The sequence below is a fragment of the Podarcis raffonei genome, chromosome 12 (assembly GCF_027172205.1).
Source record: "Podarcis raffonei isolate rPodRaf1 chromosome 12, rPodRaf1.pri, whole genome shotgun sequence".
Taxonomy (NCBI): Eukaryota; Metazoa; Chordata; class Lepidosauria; order Squamata; family Lacertidae; genus Podarcis; species Podarcis raffonei.
Genome location: NC_070613.1, coordinates 45,775,226 through 45,796,419, shown reverse-complemented (window position 1 = coordinate 45,796,419; position 21,194 = coordinate 45,775,226). Strand labels below are relative to the sequence as shown.

Below are 21,194 nucleotides of genomic sequence, written 5' to 3'. Positions count from 1 at the left end.
TTTAGTGTACTTATGGGGTTTTGTGTTGGCGTCACTTGGGTAGATTCTCTTTCTATTCGTTTTTTTATTTTTTCTTGGCAGCGAGAGAGGTTGGGGAGAGGGGGGTCAGGGCATGGTTGGTTGTCTTTAGTTGACTGAAGTGAGCGTTTTTTGCGTGTGTGAGGGGATGGGCCACGCTGTCGGAAGTTATTCTGCAAAGCCACGCACTGCTCTTTAAGTGCCTATTTTGTGGAGATTCAAAGAGCAGCTAGGGGTTGTTGGCAGAAAAGCTACCGAGCAATGAAATTCATAGACTATTTAGTTAAATATGCTAAGATAACTTAATTGGAAAAACTTGCAATTACCAGATAGGCTTAGGATTTAATTATGTTAGAGAATACAGTGGTACCTCGGGTTACATACTGTCAGGGAACTGCCATCGGAGCCAAGAGTGGTGGTAAGGCTCCCCAACGATGCAGGAGAAGGGACCAGCAGGGAGAGAGAGAACACTTCCTTTGGGGAAGGAAATCAGCGTGACACCAGGAAGAAAGGGGAGCAGGGAAGGACTTCAGAGAGATGGCTCCGAGACTCTTCCACAGAGACCAGCGGGGAGAGCCCAGGACCTCCGCTGGCAGTGCCCACTCTGCGCAGAAGACTTCCGCGCAGGGAGGCTAGGTGGAGACTTGACGTCAAAGAGCTTTTATGTTGGAAGAAGTTCAGGAAACGCCCACTGACGGATTCTGCCAGTGACTGAGACAGCCACGGAGAAAGGGCTGTCCAGCCAGGGAAAGGTTTAGCCAGGCAACGTTGCCTAAAGCAGCAGCCCCCTTACGCACGAGCAGCCCCAATTCCCTTTACACATACACTTCAGGTTACATATGCTTCAGGTTCAGACTCCGCTAACCCAGAAATAGTGCTTCAGGTTAAGAACTTTGCTTCAGGATGAGAACAGAAATCTTGCTCTGGCGGCACGGCGGCAGCAGGAGGCCCCATTAGCTAAAGTGGTGCTTCAGGTTAAGAACAGTTTCAGGTAAAGTACGGACCTCCAGAACGAATTAAGTACTTAACCCGAGGTACCACTGTAATATGTTTAAAGTCAAAATGAAAACAAGGTAAGATGTTAAGTGATTAAGTTAATTTTATGAGAAAATTAGTTTTGGAAAACTGAAATATACACTGAAATTCAGCCAGGGGGTTTTGAGGAAGTCACTTAACAATGTTACTAAGATTGGATCAAGTACAGTTAAGATGTATGTATGTATGTTTGTTTGTTTAAAAATTTTGGAAAACCAATAAAAAAAATTGGAAAAAAGAGAGAAAAGCTTCCGAGCAGCCCACAAGTCACCTCAAAAGACATCTTTGCTTACCTGTAATCTGGCTCTCCACTGCAAAGCACATCGTTCGGAGGAGACCGGCGGAGAGTTCTTCGAGGATATCAAATCTGTCGGTGCTGAACAGAAACTTGTTCAAAGGCCGGCTGGCAATTTCCTGCAGTTCAGTGGTGTTCTGGACGCCAATCCCCACCACATAAACAGAGATGCCTCTTGCCCTCAGTTTCCTAGCGGGAACCTTGACTTCATCACTGGACTCGCCATCAGTGAGCAAAATGGCGACCTGGGGGAAGTTTTCCCGGGCTCTGCTCCCGGCAGATTCCGTGAAGTACTCTTCCCCGATAAAATCCAAGGCAGCACCTGTGTTGGTTCCTCCCTTCCGGAAGGGCAAGTTCTGTATTTGTTCCAGAATGTCGCTCTTTGAAGAATACTGGTTTAAGAGGAATTCCCTGTAGGTGCTGTCACTATACTGGGCCAGCCCAATCCTAACCTGATTTGGGCCGATGTCGAGGCTGGAAATCATGGTGTACAGAAAGCTCTTCACCTTCTGGAAATTCTCCTCGCCAATGCTGGTGGAACTGTCCACCAAAAACACGATGTCAGCCATGGTGGCTTTTCGGCACACTAAATGAGAAAGAAGTTTTTAAAAGCGAGACAGGAATTGGTTATTGCTTTTCTGTTTGGTTTCAAACTAAAACATAGCTGGCATTTATGTGGCCATCCATTTTATTATTATTATTTATTATTATTATTATTATTATTATTATTATTATTACCCCCATCCCATCTGGTTGGGTTTCCCCAGCCACTCTGGGCAGCTTACAGAATATATAAAACATAATAAAGCATCAAACATTAAAAGCTTCCTGATAAAGAACTGTTTTCTCAAACAGCTTCTCTTGAGGATTTTCTCTAAGCTAGAACATTGTAAAATGTTTTCTCAGAATCAAGGCCACCAAAATATGAAAACAGTACAAAAGTTAGCGCTGTACCACATCCAGCCTCTGAATTCTTTCTTTCTTTCTCTTTCTTTCAACAAAGGAGGTGAAAGGGATAATATGGAAATACAATACGGAGAAAGCTTCACTGTTGACATTCTGTCTGTCAGATATAATATTTCATATGTGTGTTTCCCCTAACTTTTGGGCCTCCCCAAATGAGGATACAAATTTGAAAATGACTTAAAAATATACAAATTTTATGTGCATCTGTACTCCCTTTTGTGAGTGAGGTGAAGGGAACCAATGCACTGTGTACTGGGCCCAGAAAATCCTACTGGCACCCATCATCTGAACAAGCCAGAAAAGGGCAGTTAAAGAAAAGAGATATTGGCGGATTTCACCCACAACCTTTACAACTTTCTGTATATTTTCTCTTTGCATTTTGAATGTAAACATCTAAAAGTGGAGAAACTGTACCACATATTGAAAATTAGCTATCTTCCATGTTCTGTGCTGTGAATCATAGAGTCACAGGACTGCAGAGTTGGAAGGGGCCCCGAGGGTCATCTAGTCCCTTGCAATGCACGAATCCTGCCCACGGACAGCCCTGGGTGGGCTCGAACCACCAACCTTCTGGTTAACAGCCAGATGCACTGACCCAATGTGCCACCAGCGTTCAGAAGTGACAGATTTCATTTAGTTTTCCTGGTTGCCTAATTCTTCTTTTTAAGCGACATCTCTGTACATGTCCACTCAGAAGTTGGCCATAATGAGTTCAGCGTGATGTGTGAAAATAGTCTTACTGTGCTGGTCCCATGGGTTACCCAAGAGGCAAGGTCCAAGTCCGGTCCGTGGTCAAAGGTGCAACATGGAGGCAGTCCGTAATAGCTGAAGCTGGGTGCAGGGCAGGGAGTCGGGTGAAGTCAGGAACAGGCATGCAAGCAGGGAGCCAGGGCGGGTCGGGAGCTCAGGCAGGAAAGCAGGACATGGTTCAAGCAGAAACTAGCAACCAACAATGTTGTTCCCGCAACTTGTGACTGGGGCTGGCCGGCTTTTATCTGCCCCGAGGTATAGGGCGGCCCCGATCCTCTGGTGACTCGCCTCTCCTGGCCTGGAGGCGAGCAATCCTGTGGGAACTTAGTGCCCTCCGCCTCTCTGCCCTGAGCCTCTGCAGCTCAGGAGAGGCTGGAGAGTTACCGGACCCAGAGGCAACCTCAGCTTCCTCTGAAGGGGCTGAGAGTGGAGCACCTGCAGGCAATGGGTCTTCCATCACCTCAGGAGCCAGAACAGACTCAGCTGATGTCTGTACCTGAGGATCCAGCACAGTCGAGGACCCTTCAAGAACCCGGCTCAGCTGGTTCTGGAGGCGGGGAATCCTGTGCAGGCTGGGATCCCTCAGGTTCAGTATCCGAGTCCGAATCCCAGGCCGTCACACTTACCGGTTGAATTTATCTTGCATCAGGTTCTTCGTATAAAACACATGCCCTCCTCTTTCTGTACACCCACCACCTGCTGTCAGGGGCTGGACTGAGGAGGAATGGTGGGAACCCCCTCACCTTCCTGCAACTTCCCAAGAAGAGGAGGAGAGTATAGATTTAGAAGAGTGGTTTGCAGAAGGGCATAGTTCAGAGGCTGCAGAGGGGAGGAGTTGGAAAATATTGGGAGAGCAGCAAGAAGAAGCACCAGGGGAGAGACAGTTAACAGACTCAGTGTCTCTTGAAAGCATTCCTGACCCCTTCCCCTCTCCCAGAACCAGGCAGTCCTTGAAAGTAGTAGGACAGAAAGCTCAGAGGCAGAAAGCTCAGATCAGCCAGTGCAGGGGTGACGTAGAATAGAAGAGACTGAGATGGTGGGACTTTACTTGGAGCAATGCCATTATCTAAGAAAGCATTCCTTCGTCTCTCTCTGTGAATATTGAATAAGCTACTTGGTAAGAACTCATCCCAGTGAGAGGGATAGGATTCGCTGAAGCCTTGACACCTGGTAGCATGCTGCTGAATGAAAAAGATTTTGTGATCTTGTTGTTCTTTAGTCGTTTAGTCGTGTCCGACTCTTCGTGACCCCATGGACCAGAGCACACCAGGCACTCCTGTCTTCCACTGCCTCCCGCAGTTTGGTCAAACTCATACTGGTAGCTTCAAGATCACTGTCCAACCATCTCGTCCTCTGTCATCCCCTTCTCCTTGTGCCTTCAATCTTTCCCAACATCAGGGTCTTTTCCAGGGAGTCTTCTCTTCTCATGAGGTGGCCAAAGTATTGGAGCCTCAGCTTCAGGATCTGTCCTTCCAATGAGCACTCAGGGCTGATTTCCTTAAGAATGGATAGGTTTGATCTTCTTGCAGTCCATGGGACTCTCAAGAGTCTCCTCCAGCACCATAATTCAAAAGCATCAATTCTTCGGAGATCAGCCTTCTTTATGGTCCAGCTCTCACTTCCATACATAACTACTGGGGAAACCATAGCTAGGAATGATAAAAAAAAGACCACTGTATACACACACACACACACACACACACTTTTGGATTTACCTGGAGAAATCTGAGTGATGTGTTGAGAGGCTTCTTCGCCAGTAGTACAAATCACCTGAAGCAGATTTTGGGAGATACCCTGCAAGCCGGCAAAATCTTCCACGTTGTAGATGTGCGTCTCGTCCGGGTCGCTAGCGATTAACTGAAGCTCTGACAAAACAGCATCCTTAATGCCCAAAGCATAGAGGGTGATCCCTGCGCTCTTGACCAGCTTTGACGGCTCACGGATATCATCCTGAGCTTCCCCGTCTGTTATCACAACTGCCACTTGGGGGACGCCTTCGCGGCGCCGACTGCCGGCCACTTCGTTGAACTGATGGTCCAGCATAAACTTCAAACTCTTCCCAGTTTTGGTCCCCCCTCCTTTGTAGTGCAAGTTCTGAATCCGGTTTAAGATGTCCTCTTTGCGGTGGAAAGTGTTCAGGAAGAACTCGTTGTGAGGCAGGTCGCTGTATTGAATCAGCCCAACCTGGATTTTATCCGGTCCAATGTCCAAGCCGTCAACCATGGTGTACAGAAAGTCTTGCATGCTTTTGAAGTTCTTTGTTCCGATACTCCAGGATCCGTCCACTAGGAACACGAGGTCTGCAATGGCAGTTTCTCTGCAGACTGAAGAAAGACAGGGTAACCATCTTTTGTTCTTACACCAAAAGGCATTTGTTAGATTTGGGACAGGCAAAAGAGAACATTTCTTCATGTAACCCAGGGGTTGGGGGACATGATGTCGCCGATCCCCAACTCGCATCATCCCTGACTACCAACCATGCTGGATGGGGTGATGGCAAAACAACAACAACAAACCTATGGTTACGTGAAACATAATAAACACACAAGACGTAACCGGCTTTACTTTTGAATAAATAAGGTATACTATTCATTGTATCAAACTGTAGATTTCAACGGAAGTCTCATAAAGTTCAACAAAAAAAGCAGAAGACCCAGTGGATCAGTTCATTCTCTAATCAGTTCATGCATAAGGTCCATACATGTATAAGTATCTATTCCACCTGTCTGTTCATAGAGTCCAATAATCGACATGAAGGGTTGTTACAGTTCCACAGAATCCTTTCACAGAGTCTAAGACAACCACTACTATGCTATAAGATCCTTTAATATTACATATGAGCCTGTTCTACTGATGAAGCCTAGGATAGCGAAACAAGGCTAATATTCCGGAAATCCTTGTCTTAGACTCTGTGGAATAGATACTTATACATGTATTGACCTTATGCATGAACTGACTAGAGAATGAACTGATCCACTGGGTCTTCTGCTTTTTTTATTGAACTTTATGAGACTTCCGTTGAAATCTACAGTTTGATACAATGAGTAGTATTCCCTATTTATTCAAAAGTAAAGCAGCCTGGGCTCCTGACATTAGATATGTCGTTCTAAAACATCACAGGGCATACTTGTTAATTAAAATGGTTTTTTTAACACACACACCCCGTTTTTGTTTTGTTTTTTTGTTTGTCAAATGTAATACCCTGCCACACCATTTTCTAAACCGCTGTTTCTTTCTGTGCTGCTGGTCACTGGTTGCTCTGCTCTGCCCTCTGGTGTCACATTTAAATTCTTCCCCCCTCCATGTCTTTTGTTATCTGCACATGGATATTGCTAAAGAAGCACAGATATTACATTACCAGTAGTTTGGGCATCGGTTGAGCACAACAGGGTCAAAAACACAAGAATGAATCTTTGGTTCCAGTTGTCCATCCTGGGGGCACCCCTGAAGAAAATAACAATAATAATTAATTGTAACAACAACCTTTCATTCATATTAGCCGGATTTTCCCTTTTTGAAATATGGCAACCCTAATACACACTAAGCCTTTAAAGCACATTCAGAGCACATGCCTTCCACCAAAGAGTCCTGGGAACTGTGAATTGTTAAGGGTTGCTGGTGACTGTAACTATGTCCCCTGCTATGCTAATCCATAATTTCTCCCATATCAAAGTTTCAGGATCAGTGTAGACATGCATCACTGGAGGATGTAACAAGAGTTCTGTAGGTAGAGCCCTGGTCTCAGGTTCAATCCCTTGCAGGGCTGGGAATGAGCTCTGCCTGAAACCCTGGAGAGCCCCTCTGCCAGTCAGTGTAGAAACCAGGGGTGAGGGACCTCGAGGACCAGGGAATGAATGCTCCAGGTTTCTCCATCTGGCCCTGGAGGACCTTCCCAGGCTATGTGTATTACTGGTCCTTCTCCCTCCTCAAGTGCTTTGCTCTGGTTGGAAGGTGTCATTGAACAAGCCTCTTGGTTGCCTGAATGGAGGATGGAGATGTGTCTGTAAATCTCTGGCTTTTACAAGAGTGAATTGACAATAGTATTGTACTGTGTGATCACTACAGATGGTGACAGCAGCCACGAAATTAAAAGACGCCTGCTTCTTGGGAGAAAAGCAATGACAAACCTAGACAGCATCTTAAAAGTAGAGACATCACCTTGCCAACAAAGGTCCGTATAGTAAAAGCTATGGTTTTCCCAGTAGTCATGTATGGAAGTGAGAACTGGACCATAAAGAAGGCTGATCGCCAAAGAATGGATGCTTTTGAATTATGGTGCTGGAGGAGACTCTTGAGAGTCCCATGGACTGCAAGAAGATCAAACCTCTCCATTCTTAAGGAAATCAGCCCTGAGTGCTCACTGGAAGGACAGATCATGAAGCTGAAGCTCCAATACTTTGACCACCTCATGAGAAGAGAAGACTCCCTGGAAAAGACCCTGATGTTGGGAAAGATGGAGGGCACAAGGAGAAGGGGACGATAGAGGATGAGATGGTTGGATAGTGTTCTCGAAGCTACCAGCATGAGTCTGACCAAACTGTGGGAGGCAGTGGAAGACAGGAGGGCCTGGCGTGCTCTGGTCCATGGGGTCACGAAGAGTTGGACATGACTAAACGACTAAACAACAACAACAAAAAATTGTGCTGTGTGATGTTTTACCTGTGACTTCTGTGTATTAGTCATCATTGCATCTATTGAGTAATGGACAGGCACCTGTTAATCAGCCTTGTGTGGCTCTACGTACACTCAATAAAAAATTTGGATTGAGGAATCCAATCCTCTTCACAGGCTGAATTCAGATATCATGCCAAACTATGGTTTGGCATTGTATCTGCACCTGTGTTGCAAAGTCCTGGAGTGTGACCAGGATATCAACCGTAGTTTCAAGCTGGCTTCCAAGCTACAGTTTATGCTAACCATGGTTTGTTGTTATAGCTGAATTAATAAGCCAAAATAAGAACCATGGCTCCACCCAAAGAGGCTGCTGCACCATGAAAGTGTGCTGAATAGATGGGAAATGAAAAACCAGTAAGTTGCCCTAAACCACGGTTAGCCTGTTGTATATCTGGACGTTCAAACCTCAGTATGGTTAGGCACAAGCCATTATTCAGCGCAGTTTCAGCCACTACAAAGATCTGTACTGTGAGGTTGTGTCTTGGGTCTTTTTTTGATAATGACAGGCCAGCTGGGAAACACCAAAGTTTCTGGCAAATATCTATGACGACAATTAAGGGGGGGGGGATGAAACAGCCACCTCTGAATTAATGATGACGAACAAAGCCCTGCAGACAAGGCTAACATTGCTTATGGGATGCCAGATGATTAGAATCTACCTCCAAAAGACAAACTGTTTATTATTATGTTATGCACTCCAGCAGCTGCATAGGCCCCTGGAAAGTTTGTGCAAGCAAGCTGGGTTTATGAATTTCAGAAGCTCCTCCAGGTTGACCTTCTGAAACTATTTAAAACGGCACTGCATTTTTTCCACCAGACTGAGAATCCGGTTCCAAAAAATTAGGGTCTTACTGTGCCACTAGTCAAAGCACAGCCCCGAGAACATTTTAGACTTTGACCGATACTCCTGCACAAAAACCCTTCTTTGAAACTAGACAAGTCTAAATGCCCGATCTAAAGACACATTTTTGTTTCATTAAATGCAGAGGAGTGGTTGGAAAAAACCAGTCGCAAACAGCATGAAAGATGTGCACAGATAACCCATGCCAGCTAAATCTAGTTAATTATGGTTGCACAGGAACATCAACCTCAAGGTGGGATGTAGGAAATCTATCCAAACTAATCATCAGTATGAATGTTACAAAGTCATCCCAAATGTTTTGGATTCTTCCCCACTTCGCAATCTGGGTCCTTTGCTGCTTTCTCACATGAGTCCCAGCCTAAAAAAGCTTGCTGAAGGATAAAAAGGTAAAGGTAAAGGGACCCCTGACCATTAGGTCCAGTTGTGGCCGACTCTGGGGTTGTGGCGCTCATCTCGCTTTATTGGCTGAGGGAGCCGGCGTACAGCTTCCAGGTCATGTGGCCAGCATGACTAAGCCGCTTCTGCCGAACCAGAGCAGCACACGGAAACTCCGTTTACCTTCCCACTGGAGCGGTACCTATTTATCTACTTGTACTTTGACGTGCTTTCGAACAGCTAGGTTGGCAGGAGCAGGGACCGAGCAACGGGAGCTCACCCTATTGCGGGGATTCGAACCGCCGACCTTCTGATCAGCAAGTCCTAGGCTCTGTGGTTTAACCCACAGCACCACCCGCATCCCACTGAATGGTATAGCTTTTGTAAAATATGCAGGGATTTATGATATGTAAAATGAACCATGGAAAGAGAAAAAGGGAGGTCACTGATATCTTAAAGATGTAACAATGAGTATTTTAAACTGTAAAACAGAAAATTTAATAAAAATTATATATACACACAAAAAAGGTATATCACTATATCATGCTATTTGGCTGGTGATACATCACAATGTTGAAAGGCTGGCATTGTCCAGCCCTGATCCCTACTAGCTATAGCAATTTCCCAGAGTCCTAATACTGCAACAAGCTGTTTATGAAGCAGAGTAAAGCAAACATCATCCTAACACTGATGTAAAAAGTGCCATAATTCTGCCATGGTAAAAGGTACCAGTTCAATGGCTTTAATAATCTAGTATCACGACCACATTTTTACGCAACACAGAAAAGGCATTGTGCAAGCAGTGAAACTGTTTGTATCTTGGTTTGGAGGCAGTGTGGTCTCAACATAGCAAAAAGTGTTGTCCTTTTTAAGCAAACCACTTCTTTCCTGTGGCTTATTTCCAATAAGGCAATCTACAGCAATCGATTACATCTGATAAGCATCCTGTTTTTGGATAGCTTTCCAGGCAACATCCTCAATGAATAAACATCCGTAGAGAAATGTTGCAGCCTGTGGGTAAATAACCTGGGTTAGTAATTCTATTCATGTGGTGAAAAAGTTCAGGACCACACAAGTGGATCTTGTGTTAAATATAGGTCAACACACATCTTGGTCTGAAAAAAACAGGTTACGTTAAGCAGAAAAGTAGGAAAAGTGTTCATTAGTCATGAACACAAAGGGAAGGAAATATAATTCCTTTCTCCAGTGCAGGATATACAGTGGTACCTCGGGTTAAGTACTAATTCGTTCTGGAGGTCTGTTCTTAACCTGAAACTGTTCTTAACCTGAAGCACCACTTTAGCTAATGGGGCCTCCTGCTGCTGCCGTGCCGCCGGAGCACGATTTCTGTTCTCATCCTGAAGCAAAGTTCTTAACCCGAGGTACTATTTCTGGGTTAGTGGAGTCTGTAACCTGAAGTGTATGTAACCCGAGGTACCATTGTACTTATCCTTTGAGCTTTGCTGTTTGTGAATATGAGAGAAAATTTAGATTTCCCCTCCAAAACAGTGCTGTGTACTGCCTCCCACCCACATATTCTTGAAACTTGCTAAATATTAATAATGTTTCATCCACATCAATGAATACTGTTTTGATACTCTTCTACCTCCTTCACATTTTAAAAAATATCTTTTTCTTAAGGATGACAGCAAGGTTATTATTTACAGGATTTACAGAAGCCGTCCCAGTTTCTGATTTGATCCCGGAATGTCCCACTTTTCCTTAGGATGTCCTTGTTTTCATTGGAGAAATGTTGGAGGTATGGAGTTTTGTGACCCCCGAGCCAAGGAGATAAGTAACTATACAACCTTTAGAAGCCATCTGAAGGCAGCCCTATATAGGGAAGTTTTTAAATGTTTAATATTTTATTATGTTGTTATATCTGAAAGAGCGTCTCAACCCCCATCGTTCTGCCCGGACGCTGAGGTCCAGCGCCGAGGGCCTTCTGTCGATTCCCTCACTGCGAGAAGCCAAGTTACAGGGAACCAGGCAGAGGGCCTTCTCGGTAGTGGTGCCCTCCCTGTGGAACGCCCTCCCACCAGATGTCAAAGAGAACAACAACTACCAGATGTTTAGAAGACATCTGAAGGCAGCCCTGTTTAGGGAAGCTTTTAATGTTTGAAATATTACAGTATTTTAATATTTTGTTGGAAGCCGCCCAGAGTGGCTGGGGAAGCCCAGCCAGATGGGCAGGCTATAATAAATTATTATTATTATTATTATTATTATCATCATCATCATCATCATCATCATCATCATCATCATCTATTAGAAGCAACATAGAGTGGCTGGGGCAACTCAGTCAGATGGATGGGCTATAAGCAGCAAAATAATAACCCTCCTCATCATCATCATCATTTTTGAATAGGACATCCCTATTTTCATCAGAGAAATGTTGGAGGGTATACCTCCTTTAAGATGCTCATAAAAATGTCCCAGCCCTAAATGACTTAGGCCCAAATATCTGAAAAACTGCTTCCTTCCCTGGACCCTCTCAGATATTGTATTGTATTGATCTTTATTACGGCCATTGGCCCATCACACGACAGTTTCCCATACCAACATAATGTACTTAAACCTCCAAATTTAAAACCACCAAAACTTACAAAAAACAGACAAGAACCAAAGCAAAACAAAAACAAAAGACCAACATCATACATTACAATAAATTTGTAACATAAACGTCGCCCTCTACTCATAAATTAGTAGAAGACATCAATGGTGATATCACCTAATTACATCCTAAAACATAGATCATAGTTTAAAGGGATTATCCGAGCCGCACAGGAGTCCGTTTCTCTTCTTTAGGGATAAGACGCTGATCAAGAATCTGGCAACCATGAGTGATCTTAGGGGGTCATCATCATTTAATAGATATCTCAGTTTGGCTTCATTCGTATCATCGGCAATTCCCTTTAGATATTGAGCAAGAAACTTGCTCCTGGCCGATGAGTGAAAAGCACAATCAAGAATTATGTGATGCAACGATTCCGGTGCCCCACAATTACAATCACATAAGAGCGATATCTGTCCATTGGAGAATCTATTTCTCAGGTTTTAAGATTGACAGAGGGGGTAAAAACACAAAAACTTGCCCTGGGACCATGCAGTAAAGGACAGGCAGAAGATCCTATAACGAAAAGTAATCAATAAATAAACCTCAGACCACCTTCCTTTTGCAACAGCTTTCGGAATGTAAAAAGACAAATGTACTCGTGGATGTTCTTGCCTGTTTGAAACTATGAAAACTAATAAAATGCTACATTTTACAAAGGAGGGTTTTCCCTACCTTCCTGCTACTGCTAAAGACTGGACATACAGCCTCTTCTTAAGAGGTAACCTTTAACACCATGTTAGGCAATACTTGAATCTCTTATTTTTCTGCTAGAAAAATAGGGGGGGATTTTTTTCTGATACACTCTTGGATTTGCCAATATGAACTCTCTCATCTTTTTCCTAACTGGATGAGAATTTACACTTGAAGAACAATCGCTAAGGTTTTGTATTAGGATGGAACTTAGATTCCAACCCCAGACAGACCATCAGGATCTCGTGTTGCCTTTTACAGCTTCCTGCAAACATTCTATTACCTATTTCATTTACTGAAAATATGCATCATCTCGTTTGTGGCAAGTTGAAGCACGATTGCATCCTGTTTGAATAAATTATTTCTCTTACTTGGAGAAACCTTCCTTCTTGTATACGCTTGCTTCTCCCGAACTTCCTTCCTCACAGAGTCGTCTGCAAAGGCTAAAAGCCCTGAAATGCAAAAAAGAATTACGTGCAGAGCTTTGGTGCAAATGTCCAGCATTTTGCCTCTCTCTAAGGTATATTAAAAAGTGGATTCCTAAACCATATATTTCTTCTCAAAGCAGCAGCAGCAGCAGCATTTGGGAACAACGTCTGCCCTGTCCCTTCGACCCACCTCTCACCTTTTCAGATTGCTATATTATAATTCCAAAATAAATCATTTGGATCTAGACATTTAACTTGCAATGCATCTCAAATCTAAACATTCTGTGAGATAAGACGAGACATCTTGCACTAGCCAACGTCTTCCTTATCAGTGATGCATGGGGAGTGCTTTCAGAAATTTTATTAGCACATTTTTGGGGAAAACAACATTAAAATGTCTCTGTGAAGCCATAAAAATCATTTTCTTCTTTCTGTGCAGAAAGACACCCATTTCTTTTGGGATCTGATATGAGCATAAAGTTTATATTTTCCCTAACAGAAGCACAGACATAATGATTGCAAATTAATGGAGAAGGAGATCCGAAATATTGCACTCACCTGGCTTCTTAGAGGTCCATCTGTGCAGTGTCTAGTGGTCCATATGATTGATCATCTATCCTCTCTTAGGCCTGTCCAAAAGCATCAAAGATTCCAGCTGTGAGCAGCCACTTGTGCTGTTGGAAACAGACTGGGAGCCCGCCTCCCAAGACAATCCCTCTGAGACAGAACTCTCTGTCTCTTGCGTAAACTCTGGATTGCCCCAGAAGGAAAAGTTTTCTCTGACATGCATGCAGGATTCATCATAATTTTTAAAATGTTGCCAGTAATGGAGGCCCTAAAGTATATATTTGAGTCTATGAATTCAAGATATTCACTTGCCGGTCTTCAAATCCAACATGAGACCCCGAATGACCCCTTCAATGACCATAGGCACTTCTCTGCCTCAATTCCCCATCTGTAAAACTATACAGTTGTACCTTGGATCTCGAACGCTTTGCAACTTGAACGTTTTGGCTCCCAAACGCCGCAAACCCGGAAGTGAATGTTGCAGTTTGCAAACGTTCTTTGGAACCTGAACATCCGACGCTGCTTCCGCAGCTTTCGATTGGCTGCAGGAAGCTGCTGCAGCCAATCGGAAGCCGTGCCTTGGTTGTCGAACGTTTTTGGAAGTCGAACGGACTTCCGGAACGGATTCCGTTCGACAACCAAGGTATGACTGGATCATGCTGATGACACTCAGCTCTATTTCTCCTTTACATCTGCAGGTGAGGCAATGGAAGTGCTGGACCGATGTCTTGCCTTGGTAATGGACTGGATGAGAGCCAACAAACTGAAGCTCAATCCAGATAAAACTGAGGCTCTGTTAGTGGGTGGTTGCCTAGACCGGATGGGTAGAAGATCGCTTGCTCTTGATGGAGCTACACTTCCTCTGAAGGAGCAGGTTCATAGCTTGAGGGTACTCCTGGATCCTTTGCTGCCACTCAAGGCTCAGGTGGCCTCAGCGGCCCAGAGTGCCTTCCATCAGCTTCAGCTGGTGGCCCAGCTACGCCCCTATCTGGACCAAGATAGTCTAACCACTGTTGTCTAAGCTCTGGTAACCTCAAGGTTAGATTACTGCAATGCGTTCTACATTGGGCTGCCTCTGAAGACGGTTTAGAAACTTCAGCTAGTGCAGAATTCAGCGGCCAGGTTGCTCACCGGAGCAAGACGGTTGGAGCATATTACACCGATCCTGGTCCGACTGCACTGGCTACCAATTAGTTTCTGGGCCCAAGTCAAAGTGCTGGTTTTTACTTATAAAGCCTTAAATGGCTCAGGACCGCAATACCTCAAGACTGCCTCTTTCCATATGAACCTACCTGGACACTGAGAACATCTTCTGAGGCCCTTCTTCGTGTGCCTCCTCCTTGAGAGGTCCGGAGGGGGGCAACACGAGAACAGGGCCTTCTCTGCAGTGGCTCCCCATTTGTGGAATGCTCTCCCCAGGGAAGTTCACCTGGCACCTTCATTATACACCTTTAGACGCCAGGCAAAAAATGTTCCTTTTTAACCAGGCCTTTGGTTGATCTGTTTGACATCCTGTACCCTTTTAAAATGTGGCTCTTTGGGGAGGGGCGTTATTGGGCTGTTGTTGTTTTTATTTTGATTATGGATTTTGTGGTTTTATATTTTGATTTTATTCCACGTACAGAGCCGAGCAACTTTAGGCCAATCAGCTTGCTAAATGTCATTGGGAAGATTTACTCGGGGTACCTGCTAAACAAACTATCGAAATGGATGGAGGACGACAATATCATTGCCGATGAACAGGCGGGTTTTCGCCCTGGAAGATCTACCACAGACCAAATATTAACCTTGAATCACCTGGCGGAAAAGTATGTCGGCAAAGCCCCAAAGGTTCTTCATGTGGCTTTTATTGACCTTAAGCAGGCATTTGATCGAATCTCTAGAAAGCAGCTATGGACAAAACTGGCTGCTACAAAGATCGATCGTCGTCTCCTTCATCTGATTATCAGCCTCCATACAAACACCTTTCTGAGAATCAGGCTAGACAATAAAGGCCTAGTCTCCAGCCCTGTTACCACCACTAGAGGGGTAAGACAGGGTTGTTTATTGGCCCCAGCATTGTTTAGCTTTTACATTAACTCACTGGTGACTCACATGGTCAATGATGCTTTCCACCCCCCCAAATTAGCAGGCCGATCTCTGAATGTTCTTCTGTATGCGGATGACGCCGCACTTCTTGCCAGATCCCCTATTGGACTGAGGAGAATGTTGCAAGCTCTACATGAATACTGTGATCAGCATGAGCTCCAACCCAACTATGCTAAGACCAAGATCATGGTCTTCTCTGCCCGACCGAGACTCCATCGATGGTCGATGAACGGGATCCCCCTAGAGCAGGTTAACTGCTTTAAATATCTGGGACAAGTAATACGGTCAAATAGGTCTTTTCTGGCCCATAGAGACTATATAACAACTAATGCATCTAAAGCAGCCACCCAGATTAGATCTCTATATGCTAAGAATCAGGCTCAATCAGTGAAGATAGCTTTGAGACTCTTTCAAATGAAAGTCCTCCCCCTTCTTTTGGTGGGCATCTCTTTAGGCTCCCGTAGGGATTTTTTGAAACTGGATTCTATCCAAACGCGATTCCTTAGAGCCATCCTTAGGATTCCCCTCTCGGTAGCGGGTGCGGTTATGAGATTGGAGGTCGGCTGGCAAGCCCTACGGTATGTGGCCTTGAAGACAAAGCTCTGGCTATGGCTCAAGCTTTGTTTTAAACCAGTGGGTATTGCCCCCTTGATATTGAGGGACGATTTCCAATCATCGTGGGAAAGGGAGGTCATTAACGAGGTTCAATCCTGCGGATTGTCTCACCTTTACTTTGAGTCTATGACGTACAATCAAGCTAGAGCTGTGATCTCCCGGAGACTGAGTGACATTGCCAGACAAGAGGACATAGCCCAGGTAAAACCAGGGATGTTCCTAGGGGACCAGATCTATCGGACCATACCAGCCCCCTACCTTGCAGAAATCCACTATGTGCAATACCGCAGACTTCTTACAGCGGCTAGATTAAATGTCCTTGACTCTGCAATATTGTGGGGAAGGTACAGGGGAGTACCATACGCCCAGAGAACCTGTCATTGTGCCATGGGTGTGGTTGAGTCCACCGAACACATTCTCCTGACTTGCCCTTCTTATGCAGAGCTTAGGCAAAATTTTATAGACCCACTCCTATGTCAATTTAGCTTCCTACCCGGAGAAAACCAGGTTTTACACTTGCTGAATAATGTCACTAGAGCTATACCTTCCTTGGTGGCTGTGATGGGATGGTGAGCTGCTTGTGCGTAAAATCCTAGTCCCTCAGAGTTTGGCTAAGTCCACAAACCTCTGTCTCTGACGGAGCTTCTTAAGCATGGCTCCATCAGTCGCTCGTTGAATCGGACAGTGGGCGTTTACGGAACTTCTTCCAGCATAAAAGCTCCTTAACGGAAACGCGTCTTCTGGACTCTCGGCGTGACAGTTTCCGGCGAGGAGTGGGTGTCCCTACAGGAGGTCCTGAAACCTCCCCACTATTTTCGCTCGAAGTGTCTCTGAGCCCTCCCTCCGACTCACTTTCCCTTGGAACTCCACTTCTCCCCCTGCTGGTCCCCTCCTCAGCTGAATGGTCTCTCTCACCCTCCGTGAGCCCTTTCACCTCCTGCGTCTCAGATGGCAGTTCCCTGACATCCACCTCCCCTCCAGGGCCCCCTTCACCCCCTTCCCTCCCCTCCTCTGCAGGAGGCGAGGGAGCAAAACCCCTGAAGGAACCTCCCTCATCTTCCGAAGTTTCGAACACTTCCCTCCACCTCTTGCTGTTTCCGGTTTCCAAGTACTCCTCCTCATCGGAGTCTGTTCCTCCTTCCAACTCCGATTCCCTGAATCCTTCCAGTTCCTCCTCATCGTCGGTGGTGCCAAAGTACTCCCTCCGGAACCTCGCTACTGGCTGAGGTTTCCTGGGGAACCTTTGGTGGAACATTTCGATCAAGATCTTGTCACGGACCTCCTCTGCCGTCACCCAGGTGTTTTCCGACTCCGGTTCCCCTTCCCACACTACCAAATACTCCACCTGATTACCCTTCCACCTGGAGTCGACGATTTCCGCCACATGGTTGCTGCTTTCCCTTTCTTCTATGGCTGGCCCCCTTGTGGCTACCCCTTCACCTTCCCCCCTATATGGTGACAGTAATGACCTGTGGAATACTGGGTGCAGTTTCATGTGGTTCGGTAACCGGAGTCTGAAAGCCACTGGGTTGACCTGTTGGATGACCTCAAATGGTCCCAATCTTTTGGGTCTCAATTTCTTGAAACCCCCCTTGAACGGCAACCCTTGGGTTGATAGCCAGACCTGACTCCCCACCCTAATGGTTTCACCTTCCCTTCTGCTCTTGTCTGCCTGCCTCTTATATTCTTCCTTGGCCCTTTCTAAGTTGAGTTGGAGTTGACGATGGATCGCTTCCATTTCTTCTACAAAATGTTCAGCGGCCGGGACACTCCATCTCTCCCCTCCTCCCCCTGGAAACGCCCTGGGGTGGCACCCATAATTAGCCAAAAAGGGGCTCATCCCGGTGGACACATTCTCTGCATTATTGTAAGCAAATTCCGCTAGCGCCAACTTTTCGACCCAATCGTTCTCTCTGTCATTGACATAACACCTCAGGTATTGTTGGAGGATACCGTTTGCCCTCTCCGCCTGCCCATTGGTCTCAGGGTGCCTGGCAGTCGAAAAGTTGACCTCTACGTGCAACAAGCTCATAAGTTTCCTCCAGAATCTGGACGTGAACTGTTTCCCTCTGTCGGAGACCACCCTCAAGGGGGCGCCATGCAGCCTAAAAATATGTTCTACAAACAATTTCGCTGTCTCTTCCGCCGTGGCTGCATGTGAGCAAGCTACAAAGTGACCCATCTTAGTTAACAGGTCTACTACGACTAGTATGGCGGTTTTCCCCTGGGATTTAGGCAGATCAGTCATAAAATCTATCGATACCGCCTCCCACGGTCGTTCTGGTGTGGGTAACGGTTCTAATAACCCCGCTGGTACCCGCCTTTCTCCTTTGGCTCTCTGGCATTGGTCACACCTTCTCACATACTCCCGTACATCCTCCCTCACCTTGGGCCACCAAAACTCCCTGGTCACCAACCACATGGTCTTGTGTTGCCCAAAATGCCCAGCTGTGGGATTGTCGTGCAGCTGTTTGAGTACTCTCCCCCTCAATTCCCCTTCGGGTATATATAGTGCCCCTTTGTAATACAATGCCCCGTTTCTTTCTTCAAAACCTCCGGGGTCTTCTCCCTCTCTCCTTAAACCTCTGAGCTTATCCTGGGCGTATTCATCATTTACCGTTCCCTCTACCAGTTCTCTTTGCCCCACCCAGGCCGCCCCACACACCCATTGGTCCTCTGGGATAATATGTCTCTCTTCAGGCGCTCCCTCCCCCTCCAAATATTCAGGTTTGCGAGAGAGAGCGTCCGCTCTGATGTTTTCTGGCCCTGGCACATAGCAGATTTCAAAATGGAATTTGGAGAACTCCTGGGCCCATCTCACTTGTCGTTGGTTGAGCACTCGTGCCGTTCTCCAATACTCCAAATTCTTGTGGTCCGTACACACTTGCACCTTATGCTGTGCGCCAATTAGTAAGTGTCTCCATCTCCGGAACGCTTCGTGAATGGCGAGTAGTTCTCGGTCATATACGGTGTAGTTCCTCTCGGATTTGTTCAGCTTACGCGAAAAGAAGGCACACGGTCTCCATTCCGATTTATTGCTCCCTGGCTGAAGCAGCACCGCCCCCACCGCCCGGTCTGAGGCATCAGTTTCCACTCTCATGGGTTTTTGTAAATCCACATGCAGGAGCTGTTCTTCCGAAGCGAATGCCCTTTTCAATTCCTCAAATGCTTGCTCCGCCTCCGCCGTCCAAACGAATTTCTTCTTGCTGCTTAGACAGTCCGTAATGGGAGCCGTTAAGTGGGCAAAGTTCTTGATGAATTTACGGTAAAAGTTCCCAAACCCTAAGAACCTTTGCACGTCCTTTTTCGTTTTCGGTGTCTTCCATTCCAGCACCGCCTGGACCTTGCCTGGATCCATGGCTAATCCCTTGTCTGATAAGCGGTACCCCAGGAATTCCACCTCCTTGGTGTGAAACTGACACTTCTCCAATTTCACCCACAGCTGGTTTGCTTGCAGCTGGCTCAGCACTTCCCTGACATCCTTTACATGCTGCTCCTCATTCTCTGAATATATCAGCACGTCATCGAGGAAGGCCACGCAATTCTTGTAGAGCAAAGGTCCCAGGACATGGTTCATGAGCGATTGAAAACAGGCGGAGCCTGATTGCAATCCGAATGGCATAACGAGATATTCAAAAGCCCCCAAAGGGGTGAACATGGTGGTTTTCCATTCGTCCCCTTTCTTTATTCGTATCAGGTTGTATGCCCCTCTCAGGTCCAGTTTCGTGAATATCTTTCCCTTCCTCACCCTGGTCAAAATGTCATCAATCCTGGGCATGGGGAAAGTCACTGGTTCTGACACGGCATTTAGCCGCCGGTAGTCCACTACAAGCCTGGGTTTATCCGTGTTTTTTTTGTCCACAAAAAACACTGGGCTCCCCCCCACCGCTCTGGACTCTCTGATGAAGCCCCTCTTCAGGTTTTTATCAATAAACTCCCTTAACTCCTGCATTTCCCTGTCTGACATGGCGTACAGCTTGCCCACGGGGAGCTGGGCCCCAGGGACCAGGTTAATTTGGCAGTCAAAGTCTCTATGCGGTGGTAGTTTATCTGCTTCCCTTTCGCTGAAGACCTTGCTCAGATCAGCGTATTGTTTGGGCACCTTCGCTTTGTCTGCCACTTCCGTCCCTGCTAGAAAGGCTTTTGCCCCTTCTGGCACCTTTCCCTCTCTGCAGTGTTCCAGGCAATGTGCTGACCCAAAGGAGACCACTCTCTGATGCCAGCCCACTAGCGGGTCATGCAACGCTAGCCAGCTCATTCCCAAAATGACGGGAGCCCCTCCCAGGGTGGCCACATTGAACGCTATCCTTTCGGTGTGCCTGGCCACCCTCATAACCATTGGGACGGTCTGTAGGCTAACTTCTCCTCCCAACAGCTCCCTCCCATCGATCGTGGTCACCTGCAGGGGGTTGCTTAAAGGGAGTGTCTGTATCTGGTGTTCAGCTGCAAACTCCTTACTCATAAAATTACAGGAGCTGCCTGAGTCCAACAGCGCCTTTGTCTTTAGTGGGTATCCGTTTGCCAGCTCTAGCAACACCTCTATTACTAGGGCTGGTCTTGGAGGTTCCGGAGTGGGCACTTTTACTGCTCCTTGGCCTGGCTGCAGTGCCCCGACGGTGGCAGCCAGGCGTTGGCTTTTACTGGCTCCTGGACTCCCTCCTCCTTCCCCCCAACAGCTCCCGCCATCCCTTGCCATTCCTTTCTTTGCGGGCAGACTCTGGCAAAGTGACCTGGCTGCTGGCAGAGATAACATTTCTTGGCGCTCTTTCCCTCCTTCTTCCTCCCTTCACTGGGATTTGAAACTGCGCGCGCGCGCGCTGTTCCAACTTCCATCGGCTCTCCTGGCGGGAAACTTGGCTCTGGAATCTCTGGAATGCGGAAATCCCTCCAACGCTCTCCTTTCCCCTCCCGCTTCTCCAAGGCTCTTGCCTCCTGGCGCGCTCCAATGGTTAGCGCTGATTTGGTCAGCTGGTCCATAGACTCCGCCCTGGGCGCCCGGGAAAGTTCGTCTTTCACCGCCGAAGAAAGCCCTTCTTCAAAGAGCATTTGAATGGGTTCCGCCGATAGGTCCCATCCCAATTTATGTATCAACATTGTAAACTCAGTCCAGTACTCACGAACCGATCGGCTCCCCTGTTTGCAAGCCATCAATTGTCTGCGCACCAGTCCCTGTTCAATCTCGCTGGAAAACATCAAATCCATGGCGCGAAAAAA

The 21,194-nt window shown here is 46.4% G+C and overlaps 1 protein-coding gene across 1 annotated transcript in view; it reads right to left on the bottom strand.

Moving 5' to 3' along the window:
• The window catches only part of LOC128398274 (collagen alpha-6(VI) chain-like), a 98,931-nt gene extending 85,427 nt beyond the window's left edge, over positions 1-13,504 (bottom strand). Inside the window, exons 1-5 of the mRNA XM_053359148.1 lie at positions 13,269-13,504; positions 12,654-12,734; positions 6,423-6,508; positions 4,780-5,388; positions 1,347-1,934 (exon numbers count right to left, since the gene is read on the bottom strand). Of these exons, the coding sequence (XP_053215123.1) occupies positions 1,347-1,934; positions 4,780-5,388; positions 6,423-6,495 (1,270 nt within the window). The 5' untranslated portion in view covers positions 6,496-6,508; positions 12,654-12,734; positions 13,269-13,504. The remainder of the gene's footprint in view (positions 1-1,346; positions 1,935-4,779; positions 5,389-6,422; positions 6,509-12,653; positions 12,735-13,268) is intronic.
• Between the last annotated feature and the right edge of the window lie 7,690 nt (positions 13,505-21,194).